Source organism: Phymastichus coffea, unplaced genomic scaffold (genome assembly GCF_024137745.1).
Source record: "Phymastichus coffea isolate CEN01 unplaced genomic scaffold, Cenicafe_Pcof_1.1 PCOF00074, whole genome shotgun sequence".
Lineage (NCBI taxonomy): Eukaryota > Metazoa > Arthropoda > Insecta > Hymenoptera > Eulophidae > Phymastichus > Phymastichus coffea.
Window position 1 is genome coordinate 1,315,617 of NW_026706885.1, and position 14,934 is coordinate 1,330,550.

The 14,934-nt window shown below is 38.4% G+C and overlaps 2 protein-coding genes across 2 annotated transcripts in view; one reads left to right on the plus strand and one right to left on the minus strand.

Moving 5' to 3' along the window:
* Positions 1-7,813, plus strand: part of LOC131668094 (echinoderm microtubule-associated protein-like CG42247) — a 28,397-nt gene extending 20,584 nt beyond the window's left edge. Inside the window, exons 5-16 of the mRNA XM_058941948.1 lie at positions 298-414; positions 2,758-2,992; positions 3,427-3,722; positions 3,788-3,952; positions 4,028-4,123; positions 4,194-4,331; positions 4,403-4,663; positions 4,740-4,997; positions 5,070-5,232; positions 5,302-5,484; positions 5,563-5,658; positions 5,750-7,813. Coding sequence (XP_058797931.1) covers positions 298-414; positions 2,758-2,992; positions 3,427-3,722; positions 3,788-3,952; positions 4,028-4,123; positions 4,194-4,331; positions 4,403-4,663; positions 4,740-4,997; positions 5,070-5,232; positions 5,302-5,484; positions 5,563-5,658; positions 5,750-6,018 — 2,277 coding nt within the window. The 3' untranslated portion in view covers positions 6,019-7,813. The remainder of the gene's footprint in view (positions 1-297; positions 415-2,757; positions 2,993-3,426; positions 3,723-3,787; positions 3,953-4,027; positions 4,124-4,193; positions 4,332-4,402; positions 4,664-4,739; positions 4,998-5,069; positions 5,233-5,301; positions 5,485-5,562; positions 5,659-5,749) is intronic.
* A 180-nt stretch (positions 7,814-7,993) lies between these two features.
* On the minus strand, positions 7,994-12,997 carry LOC131668095 (7SK snRNA methylphosphate capping enzyme-like). Its single transcript, XM_058941949.1, has 5 exons — positions 12,839-12,997; positions 10,723-12,036; positions 10,343-10,561; positions 9,924-10,174; positions 7,994-9,561 (listed from the first exon to the last, which is right to left on the minus strand). The coding sequence occupies exons 2-5, from the start codon at positions 12,034-12,036 to the stop codon at positions 9,333-9,335; spliced, it is 2,013 nt and encodes a 670-aa protein (XP_058797932.1). The 5' UTR covers positions 12,839-12,997; the 3' UTR covers positions 7,994-9,332.
* Between the last annotated feature and the right edge of the window lie 1,937 nt (positions 12,998-14,934).

Genomic DNA, 14,934 nt, shown 5'->3' on the forward strand with positions numbered 1-14,934 from the left:
ACGTGCTTACGGCGCGCTCTGTTTCTTGCTTTCTTTCTCTCACCTTGAATTTATATCGGCTCTCGCCCCGCGCGCCAAATGGACATTTTCACAGAGTTAATTGGCCTTCGAACGCGATCGTATCGATGTTATCGCAATGTCAACGTAAACGATAACATCGTTCCGAGCGTTGGCCAGCACGTAGCCTATCCATTTGTCACCTAAAACTCATTCATGTATATATATGCCGTAAAGTGCGCTATGTAGCTTTACTACGCGATTCATTGCCAATGTGACTGGTGTTTTTGTTGACTACAGTGCCGAGTATTGCTGAACTTGCGCACATCGCAGCCCTTCGAAGAGGTCCTCGAGGATTTGGGCCAAGTGCTGAAAATGAATGGAGCCAAAAGAATGTTCACAGTGTCGGGACAAGAGGTAGGGATACAAGACATTTGTATTAATTCAGAGTGAACGGCTTGGTCGTGCAAGAGGAAGCACGTGCACGCGACGTATTTGCCTACTGCGAATTCCGGCTCGCAAGTCTTGGACTCGCGTCGAAGGCAACAAAAGGAAAAAAAGAACATTTTCTCGCAAGACTTTTCAGCTACGCAATAAAGAAGTCAGGGCTGTCGCTTTGCATACGACGTCGAGCCACGCGCACGAAACGCCGTGGCTCGTTGTCTGCGGCAAAAACACCCTTTTTTTCTCACCCCGACCTCGTCCGATGTAACAATTTTCTCGCTTCCATGCCAATTCGAAATTTCGATTACCATTCGTATGAATGAATTTCGCGATAGCAAAACTGGCAATTTCGAGACGTGGCGAGCTCTCGCCAGAGCAGATATAGGTGTACACGCAACTTTGGCGATGCATCATGCGCGCGCGACAGTTACGTAACGCTGCCGTTCAATTCGTCCGTCGCGAGCACGCTCGATCGCGACTTGTTTATATCCTTTCCTGCGCCGTTGTAATGAATAAATTTCGCTGGCGCGCGCGAGAGAGAATACATCGCGCCCAAGCGGTTAACCTCGTTCACCGTTGTAATTAGCGGCGGAGCTCGCGATGAATTTATCGCGCTTTTTGAATTACGGCTTTGTAAAATAATAAGCGCGGGGCACGCTCGCTCGACGCTTTTTATTGCTCGTGCGTCGCGAGGATCGAGCATGACTGCCATCCCCGCATCGTGACTCTTTGGCACAACTGTCAGCACTGTCGAGTATAAGCGGCTCCCAGCTTTCAGTTCCATCTCGAATTTTTGTCCTTAGCGTGCCAAGTGGAGTTTTCAATTTTTCTTTCTTCACGAGAATCTACGGTCTGCGACGAGTTCCAAAAATTCATACTTTCGATTTACGTAATTAAAATCAGTTGCTATCGATCGATACGTACATAAAATCAAATCACCCGGCATTTCCCGTTAGATCTTTATCATCGCGAGAGCAACTTGAAAATTACAGCTGAAAAAAGCAGCCTACATCAGAGAAGAAAAAAAAATATATCAAAAGTCAAGCCAAGTTGTGTCGGTTATTCATGCTGCCTTATAAAAATGCCCGCGCCTAGCCCATAAATATGCATGCCTGATGCGAAAACGCGAGAAAGACACGCGCGCGTTTCACCGCGCGAGACGTAATAAGGTCGCGAACGACTTCGCGCCGATCGGCTTGTTTCATAAATTTAAATGCTCGCCAATCTTTTACCGGTCGATGAAGTTACCTTATACGAAACATTTGTGACATTTGATCGGATCTACAATCCAATCATTGATAAAAGATTCGAGAGATACAATGGTTGTTGCGCCAAATCCCGAACGCCCGGTAAAAGGAAAGAAACGTAACAACTTCCGAAATACCGTTAATTTGCGCTGGCGTCGAAGAGAAGAATCGTTAAAAGTAGCCACGCGTGCACATCCCCTTTCTCCCGTCTTCGCAGCTCGTACGTAGCCTTCGAAGTGTTTGCTTGATATCACGCGACTTTAATCGCATGCACAGATCTGACGTAAAAATGACGCGGTAATTTTTCCTCCGCCCGAAAAATTTCGATCGACATATCACGCGTGTACTTATATATATACATTCTCGGCCTCGTTATACGTATATCATAGAGAAAGAGAGAGAGAGAGAGAGAGAGAGAGAGAGAGAGAGAGCGAGGAAAAGGTCGGAGATCCTCAGCGGCGAGTAAGGTTTTTTTCAGGTCACGACCGCATATGAATTTCAAATTCAAAACTCTGCAATTTTCGCTTACTCGCTCACCTGGCGTAGTAGCGGATAGCGCCTTAAAGTCACCTACATGCGTCTGGTTTTATGATGCCCTTCGCCACTGATGCGCCTCTTTGTTAGCTTGGTACCGTTCTTTCTGCAAACTGCGTCACTAACATGCGTTTTACTTTGCGTCAGCAAACTTTAACTATGCCGAATGCCTATTAACAACTCTGAGTAGTTTATTTCACTTTCGTTGTGTGAAAGTAATTAAGTGATTCGAAAGTTATTTTTCACTCTGTCGTGCGATAAATGTGGACTTCTAATTTTTCTTTATTCGATGGGATCGGCACTGATTCATTTCTCGATTTATCATTATTCGTTCTATTCCGTTTAAAGAGGCGAAAACCAATACAAACAAATGTAAAAATTCCGATATTTATATTAAAATTCTCGAAAAATCAGGCAATAATAATAAACGCGAAGATATGCCCTGTAAAAAAATATTAAAGTAATTAAGAGATTGAAAATATAAAAGAAAATACGTTTACTCGTTAAAAACATAAATTTCTTCTTGATCGCCTAGGTGCGAAGCTTCTCCCAATTGCGTAACGAGTTCGCCGACGTGGATACGTTTTACCTGAGCACAGGAAGTGGCGGCGGTGGTGTGGCATCAGTGGTTGGTTCACCAGCAAGGAGGTCACGCAGTAGGGGACCGCCGACTGTTGTCGAAGATGTCAGTGGAAGACAGCGACGAGCTCGTAGCAAAAGCAGGCCGCGCTCGCTTTATGCTCCCGAGTCCGAAGTGGTTAGAGTCAATGGTAAGTCAGACATTATTTCTGCCAAATAATACTCTACTTGATCGATACCTCGCAAGGGCCTGTTCAAATATTTTTATTTACCTTCGCGTGTAAGCTACTGTGGAAAATATTCGATTTTAAAGTTGACATTTGTGATGTATAGCCGTTTAGATACATATGTGAGATATTAAAAAAAGGTGTATTAATGGCTTTCAATGTCAGAAATCGTCATATTCATTTTTCCAACGAAAAGCACCCCATTATCAAATGAAATGACGTTAGTTCTCATACCTAGTCGGATTTTCACGATTAAACACTTGGGTTACTGTGCGTGCGAGAAAAAAAAAAGCAAAATCAATGCAAACAACACGCGACTATAACTGCGTCGACTTTGAAAGAAAAATCACGTGAACATGAAAACACGAAAGCAAAATCCGTTGATTATTTATTCGCAGATTACAGCGTAGTAGAAGTTTTACGAGAAGAGCCTGCTCGAGTGACGATCCGCGGTCTTCGACGTTCGTTCTATCCGCCGTCCCACCTACCGCCAGTAGATAATTCGCCACCCGACAAGAAGTTGCAGCTGGAATGGGTATACGGCTACCGAGGCACGGACACGCGGCGTAATCTTTGGGTTTTACCAAGCGGAGAGTTGTTGTATTACGTGGCGGCTGTCGCTGTACTTTACGATCGTGAGGAGAATTCACAGAGGCATTACATCGGACACACCGAAGATATTACGTGCATGGAGGCAAGTTAGCCGTGAACTTTCGAGGCGCAAGGAACAGGATCATTGATGAGCTTTGTCGTTGGCAGGTTCACCCAAGCAGGGAGTTAGTTGCGTCTGGTCAGCGAGCGGGAAGACACAGAAAAGCTCAACCTCACGTGAGAATTTGGTCGACGGAGACTCTTCTCACACTCTACGTTTTCGGCATGACCGAGTTTCAAATGGGAGTCTCTGCATTGGCTTTCTCACAATTGGTATCCGCGTTTTTTATACGCTGCTGACTCAATGCCTTATCATTCGGTAATTATACGCGCAATTTCGTTTGACAGAATGGTGGAAGTTACGTGTTGGTAGTTGACGCTGGTAGAGAGGCTATTCTTTCCGTTTGGCAGTGGCAATGGGGACACTTGCTTGGGAAAGTTGCCGTAAGTTAACTCCATCGCTCTCGCGTTCATCTGCAGCGATCGTTCACAATTTGCAAATTCTATTTGACAGACACTGCAAGAGGACTTGACAGGTGCCGCTTTCCATCCGCTGGATGACAATCTTCTGATCACGCATGGCAAAGGTCACTTAACGTTCTGGAATCGCAGGAAAGACGGGTTTTTCGAGAGAACCGATATTATCAAACCCGTAAGTATGCAAAAGCAAGCTTTACGTGCGTGCGTGCACCAGGCTAAAAAGTATCTTGCGCGATTCTACAGCCGTCGAGGACACACGTTACGAGCATTCAGTTCGAGCAAGATGGCGACGTTGTCACGGCCGACAGCGACGGTTTCATCACTGTTTATTCCGTCGACGCGGATGGAGCATATTTCATAAGGATGGAATTCGAAGCCCACAACAAAGGGATCAGTTCTCTGGTGATGCTGTCCGAAGGAACTTTGTTATCTGGCGGCGAAAAGGATCGCAAAATCGCTGCTTGGGACTCGCTTCAGAATTACAAACGCATCACGGACACGAAGGTTCGCCTGCTCGCCGAAAGACCTCGCGGACTGTTACTATATTCGACACGGATTCTAAAATAGACCAATGGTTCAGCTTCCAGAATCAGCCGGCGGCGTGCGAAGCATTTATCCGCAGCGCCCAGGCCGCAACGACGGCAACATTTACGTTGGCACTACCCGTAACATCATACTCGAAGGTTCGCTTCAGCGACGCTTCAACCAAGTGGTCTTCGGTCACGGCAGGCAACTCTGGGGTCTTGCCGTCCATCCTGACGACGAAGTTTTTGCTACTGCTGGTCATGACAAAAATATCGCTCTCTGGAGGCGGCACAAGCTCCTGTGGACTACGCAGGTAAACGAGCGCGCGCTTTTCCAAAGATTCCAAAGATTGACCATTCGAGGACTGACGAATTGGTCGCCGCAGGTTGGATTCGAATGCATCTGCATTGCATTCCACCCGTTCGGCGTGGCGCTCGCCGCGGGATCATCCGAAGGCCACCTCCTGGTTCTCGCGGCCGACACCGGCGCTGCCGTGGCCACGCTAAGAGTGTGCGGCTCGCCGCTATCTTGCATCGGTTACAATCCCAGTAAGTTCAGCCAAGTTGCACGATCGATTTCAGGCATTGACGTGCAAACCTAATGATTTGTCGCTGTAGCTGGAGAAATGCTTGCCATGGGCTCGCAGAATGGCAGCATTTACTTGTTCAGAGTGTCCAGGGATGGATTCTCTTACAAGAAGAGCAACAAGATCCGAGGGACTCAGCCACTTGTGCAGCTCGATTGGAGCTCCGACAGTCGTTTCTTGCAGACCGTCACTCAAGATTACGATCTTGTGTTCTGTGAGTCTCATGGTCTACAACTGAACACGATCACTCGATCATTCCAGATGAATAATCAAATGTTTCTTTGTCCAACAGGGGATGTGAAGGCTTTGTCTTCGGAAAAGAGTCCTTTGATAATGAAAGACGTCAAGTGGTACACGCATAACTGCACAGTTGGGTACCTCGTATCTGGTAAGAAAACGGCCCATTCGCAACCACTCGAAGCAACCCCCCCCCCCTGTCCGCCCTTGATGCAGTATCAAACCAAGCGAAATTTTCGCAGGGATGTGGAACAATCGTTACTACCCACTGACAACGGTGGTGACGACGTCGTCGCGCTCGGCGGCGCACGACATGCTGGTGAGCGGCGACGCCGAAGGCTACCTGCGGCTATTCCGTTACCCGTGCACCTCGGCCAAGGCCGAATACGTCGAAGAGAAGGTCTACAGCTCGCTCGTGGCGTGCTCGCGCTTCTTGTACAACGACCAGAACGTGGTGTCCGTCGGCGGCACCGATGCCGCACTTATGCTCTGGGAGCTCGTCGATGAATAACCGGAAGACTACCACAGTCCACCAGCCGCGTCACCCATCATCATTAGCGCGCAGTAAACGTTTTTCTTTCGAGCTTTCTTCCATCCTAATGGGCCATGATGAGGGACTGTGGTTTGTTCTCTAACAGGCTGATGATTTGAAGCAGATATTGGCGAGAAGGAATCGTTAAGGGATTCTTAGGGATTATTTTGTGCACAGAGGTGTTGATTTTGCTGTCGTGAAAAAAAAATTATATTTCTATTGTTTCATGCAGTTATTTTTCTGAATGTGTCATGAGTTAGAGCGGCAAAGTCAAGTGTAACTTTGTTGTCTGTTATAGCAATCGATTTAACGTTAAACACTCGATTGTTTCTGTCCTATATTCATTTTGTATATATAATAATTGTTGATTTCAACTTATTAATTAAGCAATTAGACTGTTAAAAGGAAATGACGTTTCTTATCAAAGTTTAGTTATAATTGGTCGACAAAGGCGTTGAGTTAAATCAAAGAAGATATGTGACGCCGAATAAAAAGATACAACATCGTCTTTTTATAGGAAACAAGAATATAGTAAAGAAACGCAGAAGTCTAAATATATAGCGTACGAAATTGATATCGCTGAATTTGCCTGCAAGCGGCAAATTGAGTATTTTTTGAATATAAGATAAAAAAATACGATATTTTTAAAGGATATAATCTTATATCGAATAGTAGAATTTGTAAGCGGCAACTTTGAAACAAAAAATATATACATCTTAGAGCCAGCACGAAGCGACCAAAAAATCGTGTAGAAAGTAATTGCATGAAGAAATGTAGGACAAAAAAACGTTTACTGCGTCTCTCTTTTGAATCGAGCTCCTCCTCGGAAGGCCCCTCACAACTTACCTGCCATGGTTCGTCTGCCAGCATTGATTTACGAAATATTATTGTATACGGGAACTTCGAACGACACTCAACCTGCCGATACTCACTCAATATACATACAATGTCGTACATCTACGATACATGTATATCGTATATATTCCTACATGTGTACGCACAGGAAAGTATCATTTTCTCTTTTTATTTGCTGGTATCACTTCGTTTGCGTCGTTCGAAGTTTCACCTTCGTCGAGTTCGAATATTTTATCAATGCAGGCGCAACCTCACCCTAATGCCTTTAATGCCAAAAATATTTGGTAGAGCTGTTTTCTTATGGTCTCATATACAACGAACAATGCAATTTTATCTGTAGGTCGAGACTTCTCAAAGATCATCACTATAACTCACTGTGAAGCAATATGTCGTATAAATAGTATGGCAAGGAACTTTATGAACGAGTTCGTAGTGATATAATATATAGTTATATAGGATACAGTTTTTGCTATATTTTATAAGTAAATAAATCTGTTGATTGTCGAAAAGTAAAACGGTAACATTTTTTTAAATGCATAATTACGTCGTGTCGTAATTATATGTGAATAGGTAAAAAAATATAGAGTACTCCAACTTTTTGAAGTGTGAAATATTGTTTAACGTTATTGGACTTATTTCTGCAAATTTATTATAACTTAATCTATATGAAAGAAAAATTAAACATAGAAAGCATAAATATGATTAGGTTGATACAACGATTTATTCTTTATAAATATAAATTTATCGTAAACACAAAATTCTGAGAAAGAAATCATAAAATAATCAAATTTATAATACAATAATTAATACCGATAAATTTATCACATAACTCAATGTACAAAAAAATAAACAGTTCAGTTTCCGTATGCACAATTTTCGATTCTAGATAAGAATTTCTTGTCCGAAAAGCTTTGCAAGATAAAGTCTCTTCTGATCATTGCTTCAAACTTTTTTTAGTAATATCGTTATCACGCAAGAATGAAATGTAATTGCATTAGTCTTAAATAAAATTCTTTTGAAATCGTCTTATATTGCTATCAGATATAAAGATATTCACTATATCATCATTGTATATTATTCTACTATGTAAACGATTTCACAAACAAAAATTGGGGTATTTATTATGTTATAGATACCAATACTTTGTATTTGTGAAATCATAGCGTAATACTCTTAAAAATATAAGTCAAGAGTACATTCACTGACAAAAATATTCAATATTTTGAACAATCAAAATGAAATTATTATCAAAGACATTAGGGTGACTTTGCTACAAAGATGAAAAAGAATCAATTATGTACTTGAATAAGAGGCGCTGGCGCCTCGTTTTATTAGTGATGTAAGCATATTGATACTAGCCTTGAAAATTAACATAATACTTTTGTTAGTCATAAACAGACTAAAGCAGTACAATTTCGTCCGCGTTCTTCATCGCTCATTTTTCTGGAGAAATAAAGAACAGGAATGTGTGGTATTTTACTAAAGGTAAACAAATTTGTACACTTCATTATTATCGACTTAATTTAATAATTTATTAATGTATTAATTTTATCGATTGATGTCTACACAACAATGACTATTCATGCTGATGAGATGTGTATAATTCATATTTACTTGCATACATTTAATCTCAAATTAAGAATTTTATTCAGGTATAAAGAATCACTTAGCTACGAGTACCTCGAAGTATATATCGCTCAATCCTGTTCTTTCCACCGACGCACCCATCTTCAGATGTAGAAGTACAAGCTGTTGCAGGTCAACGCAGGTAGCTCATTGAAAACGAAATGAAAAAATAAAGAAAACTCCACCGTCGCAGAGACGCATAAACTTTTCACACACGTTACAACTCAAACGATGCACTAATATTTCATGAATTATAAAAGGAAATTATAATAAAGAATAGAGTAGTAGTTGGTAAAACAGAATATTATCCACAAGGAATGTTTCAATTCTTGCAAAATAAAGCAATGGATACGAAATGAAAAAAGAAAAGTGATGCGTTAAGTGATGAAATAACCAGTCCACCGAAGTTACATTATGAACAAATCGCATGTTGTTCTTTTTATTATCATTTACACTGTTAACTATTTATTACTTACTATAACTTTTTCTTTTTTATTGAACATGAAAAAAGTGCGCCTCGAAAAGCGAAACCATTTCCGAGACTTCGCTACCTTCAAAAACGCTTTAACGTGTCGCCAGGAATCATAGAAATTCTCTCTTACGGTTGATTACTTTACCCTTTAAAGTCTCTTAACTGTACTATGTATACTTATTTTTTTACAAATTACATATCCAAATTAGTCTTTCTTTTCGAAGTAAAAAGAAATGCTCATTTACACGCGACTCTTTGAAAGACTATATAATTATTATGACTCTTGTGAAAACGAGGCTTGGTGGTATCGTAGACTCCGCTGTCATTATCTTCAAGTAGCTCATGTTTTATCTTCTTGTGGTTTGGGAGTTTGACTTGCCTCATTGTCTTCTTGTTCTTGAGATTCTTCGGACAATCTTCTGTCTTCCGAGTCAATCTTCGAATTTTGATCATTATCGAGATGCTCACTTATGAACTTCGACTCCACGGGAAACACAGGAATGTATGTTGGTGACAGAGGTGAGAATTCCTGTCCCTTCCTTTTTAACTTAATAAATGGCTTTACGACGCTGAAAGTTAAATTAAAAATTAGCTCATATATTAATTCTTTCTTTTTAAATATTATTTCAAAAATCGACTGAGATTATTAAATTATTATTGGCTTATGATTTAATTACGGTTCATTAGTTGTTTTGTTAATCTAATCATAATAATCATAAAAATATCTATTAATAAGGGTATTTATACTATTATCTCAAAATTACTTTTAACCTGATGTAACAAGTAAAATACATTTAACTAGCAATTCGCAGTGAAGATAACCACAATCAATATTTATCTTGCATCAAAGTCTTATCAACTAACAAGAAATACAAAAATGCACATGCCAATGAAACCATCAGTACTAATTTAATATAAAATATTATCTAACCCTGAATTTTCCATCTCTTGGTCTGTTGATTTCACTGAGGCACCTAATTCTGACAATGTTGGCAGTGGTGACTCTGGGCTTAATATCACGTAGGATTTTGTGTAAAGGTAAATTGGTCTCCGGAAACCTTTCGATGGATGAGGCGGCACTGAAACCACCTCACATGTCAGGAAACCAACGTCTGACAACAAGTACTTCGTAAACATTGGCGGCTTCAACTTAATAGCATGAAAGTTTTTGTAAATTTTTTCCTGTAACATTGATTTATTTATTAGTTTTTGTTGAATATAAAAATCTTCAGTTTTATGAAATTTCCTTTTAATAATTACATTTTGATTCATTAAAAAATTTTAAGTAAAAGAGATTCACAATATTAACATTTTTTATCAGTTTATAATAAGATAGCAGTTTTTACGTACAGTTAACGTTTTCTTTTTTGTGTAACTACTCCAATTTTGAGGTTCAAGAACCAAAACTCCACCTGGTTTTAGTTGTGCGTACATTCTCTTAAAACATCTTTTTAGTCCAGCATCACCAAAGTTTAAATGTATCCACTTTGTTACAGATAAACATAAGATGGTATCAAACTGATGCATCTGATTTGTAGATAAAAGATCATCATCCACCACATAATTTCCCTGTAAAATCAAAATAATATTTGTGCATAATGATAAAATTTATAATTAATATAATTAATATAATAATTAATATATTTAATATAATTTAAAAAATTATTCCTTAACTTCAAAATAAATTATTTAATTAAAAATAATTTATGAAATTAGAAACCAATGATTACCTGAACAAATGTAACATTATAAGGAAAACCCTTGTGTTTATTGGGATTTTCAAAACCAGGTATATCTATCGGTCCATAGTTAATTAGCATTGAAGTTGGGAAGATATTAGTATCATTTTTATGATTTCTATCGTCAGTTTGTGCTGGAGATTGAGCACAAATAACATAATGCTTAATGTTTTTCCTTGCAATACCAATTAATTTTTTGTCAATATCAAGTCCAGTAACACTTGTTGCACCAAAGTCTCTTGCAATTGAAAGCGTAATGTGACCTATATTACAACCAACATCCAACACATCTTTTTGATAAAAAAGTTCTGTTCTCTGAGAGAATACTGTTAGTCTTGTATCTCTTTCCTGATGGTTTCTGTATCCATAGTATTGATTGTAATTCCCATACTGAAATTTAGCATTTTTATCTTTGAAATTTGGTTGCTTTTGATGTTTTTTCTTTTTATCATGATGATGATTTGGTCGATACTGGGGTCTTGACTTCCATGCACCTGGTTGAGGTATTACTGGGCTAACAATCTTATCCTTAATATCTAATTTCCTCATTCTTTTATCTTTTATTTCATCCAAACATTTGATTTTTAACTTCAGTTTTGGTTCTTTTATAGTTGGCTCTTCTTTTGGTCTTTCAGTTTCTTCAGAAAGAGATTTTGGTAGTGTTAAATTAAATTTCTGAGGTTGTTCTTTATCAATATTTTCTTCAACTTTTTGTGTGACTTGAATGTCTTCAACTGAAATTAATTGATTTGTTTTTATTTCTTCTGATTTGTTTGAATCAACAGCTAATGAAACCAATGACTTCTTTCTGTTTCTAACTCTATTTCTCTTTTTTCCATTCTTTTTCACTGGAGACATGAGTCTTTTTTCATAGTCATCGTCATTCAAATTATTGAGATTTAAAGGATCACTTGGATTTGGTGGAATAATTACTTCGATAGCTTCTTTCCTATGTTTTGGAGTTGGTAGAGGACTTGATTTTGGAGTGACAGCATTCATTGCTCTGTTTACTTCCTCATCTTGCATACTGTTTAAATTTAGCGGATCATTGATACTACCACCAAGCAAGAATTTTGTAGGAGTAATGAAGCTCTCCTTTTTTCTACGCTTATATGGTGGGCAGAATTTACCATTTCCAGTAAAATTTTGAATACGTTTCCGATTAAACTTAAGATGCCGCTTGTCTTCTTTATGCTTTTTATGTGTTGCATTAGAAATTCTGTCAGCCTTTGTATTTTCATTTCCTTTTTTAATTTTGTTACCCATCTTCAAAGGGTGATCTAGAGTTGCTGATGACATTATCATCTAAAAATTGAAAAATATATCAATAACTGGTAAATGCATTTATTTCTTGTATTAATAACAATTTATTTAGAATGTGCAGTTTGGTTATCTTTTCAAATCTTCAATTCAGCAAAAGTAATAATTTATAACTGTATAATTATATTCTATTAGTATCAATAAAAGTGCATAATTTATACATATAATTATTTATTATAATAATACTTTTTATGTGAGATGCAAATAACGACTGTAAATATTGGAATTTAAATTTATATTTAATTACCAAATGATTGGTTGGTTTTTTATATTTTATTAACCTAAATTTCATTTTTAAATATCTATTTTCATGGCCAATAATAAATTTTCAAAATTATATTTTAAATAACAGAAAATATTTCAATTTAATAATTTCAAAAGAACATATTGCTGACCTTAATTGATGGAACTTTGTTATCATCCAAATATAAATAAAAATAGAAAAAGAATCAGAAAGTTCATTACCAAAGTGTTATTAATACTTTGCAAGGATATTATTAATAATTATTCCACAAAATCATCAGTATGTATTAAAACAGTCTCTAAAGATCGTAAATTAATCGATAGGAAGTAGATAAAGATTCGTATCAATACCTAAATTGCAAGACGTGAACGACAAGAATGACTAAATCTTTAGTGCGAACAAAGTAAAAAAATTTTTAAATCTCGCGGTACGGTGCATGCGCAGTTCAAAGTTTACGGGTAGGCAGCTCAGCCAGCTCCCGTAGCTATGGCTTAGTAGTCCGTATTTTGTGGAAAAAATGCCAGTTTTGTTAGCTTTACTTACCAAAAATGCCAGCCTCAAGCTTCAGTAAGCCTTCTTGCAAGATGCTAGGTGCTCGATTTAGCTACTAGATCGTCTTGGGCGCGGCTTAGCTTTTACGCTATTCCAGGGAACTCTCTTTGCCCAAGCGAAGCCGTTGCTTGCTTCTAGACTTGTGCTGCTGCGCCGCCAAGCGACACACGATATACACGCGACATGGCGATACGCGAGCGCCCCATCTCTCTCTCTCTCTCTCTCTCTTTCTCTGTCTCTCTCTCTCTCTCTCTCTCCCTCCTTCCCTCCCGCCCTTTCTCTCTCTCTCTCTCGCACGCGTTTCCGTGGATCGTGCTGCGCGGTTGCTTGCCTATACGTACACGAGAGAGATATTAAACCTGCGCGAACTCGCAGTAGCTCCTGCATTCAGCGCTGCCTGCTTGGGGAAATTCGTAACCAATGATTGCGATAATTACATTCATTGTCAATTATTTATACACATTAGGATCCAAATAATTATTCAAATATCCTTTTATTTGCATACTATTGGCAAATTGTGCTTATTCAAAATAACTATTAAGCTATTCTTTGTCCCAGCAATGACAATATGGATACAAATTCGCGCTAATTTGACGTAGTTATGGACAATATTGCATAGAAACTAAAATTATCTATTCTTGAAATGGAGCAGCGAAGACAAGTACAGTGCGCGGGGCGCTTCGCGAATAGTTGCACTCTCAGTCACCTGAAGTAGTTTCTAGTGTGTAGAGCAAAACGCCTAACACGTTGACTATTTTTTACAAGCTTAACTGTTTAGCACGTGTGCCCGTGCGTAAAATTAGCCTACGAGAACGAATGATAAAAAGTCCTTAATCTACATTTTTCTCTTCGTAATATTAACACTGTAACTTATACTAATTTATGAAACTATGGAAGATGTCTTTTAAGCAAATACGGTTTCTATAAAAATGATATTTACACTCTCATAAAATTATTGTAAAACGTTTTGAAAGATTGTGCAACGATCCAATGTAATATGAATATTATTTAATTAGCGAGTTTTCATTCTGAAAGAGATATATACCTTCTTTATTGTTTTATGTGATTGAAGCCGTGAAGCCAAAAAATTTGAAATGCCTTTGCTAAATTTGAATGCAGACGAAGTTATATATAAGTTCAAAATATTACGAAGTTGATTACGTACATATGGTTGTCAAATGTTTTTTTTGAAAACATTCAACCAAACATACTTGTCACAATTTCGCTAAACGACGAAAAACTTTTTACACGGGGTGAGACGAAAATAAGTTATGTTCTGACTATGCTTCAAGTTTTCATCGTCACGGGTACTGCAAATTTAGAAAGAGCTCCCGCAGTAACAGCAACCTGCAGTGGACAAGCTATTATAACTCACATGTATGTACATAGTCTGTGTATCTACCACGTGTAGGTCGTAGCTATATATGTGTGTGTGTGTGTGTGTGTGTGTGTGTGTGTGTGTGTGTGTGTGTGTGTGTGTGTGTGTGTGTGTATGTACGTATGTGCGAAAAATCCTGAAAGGTCTCAGCAAGGACTCTTGGGAATCGCTTACCCGTCTGTTGTCATGAAATGGGTACATAAAAGTCGCAGTGCCGTTTTAAAGCATTCCTTTATTTACTTTTCCAGGTTTACCACTTCTAATCGATTCATATACTGCCGACATTGATACTCCGATTTTGTTTTGTTTTTCTATTTACCATGTCAAACAGTTCTTTGCATCTGAACTTATATAGAGGAAAATGCTGTTACTTTAAACCGTTGCACACTGCTTGTTTCTTATAAGAAAATAATCTCGTGCGTGGACGTGTGTGTATAAAGAACACGTCTGTCATCTTCTTTATCGTATTAAAACATAAATTTAAGTGATAGACGTAGTTCTATGGTGATATTCACTTTGCATATCGTTGTGCTATGCAAATCGGGATTTCATAAAACAAAATTGTCGGAGTATGGTTTTCAATATTATTAGCTTGAAAACCGTGAATGTTTTTCAAGATTATTAGCTTTTACTTTTGACTTTGATCAAGTTTGAGCAAAATAAAATAATATAGCGAAGGTCTAACTGAAAAACAGATCAGCATATGTAG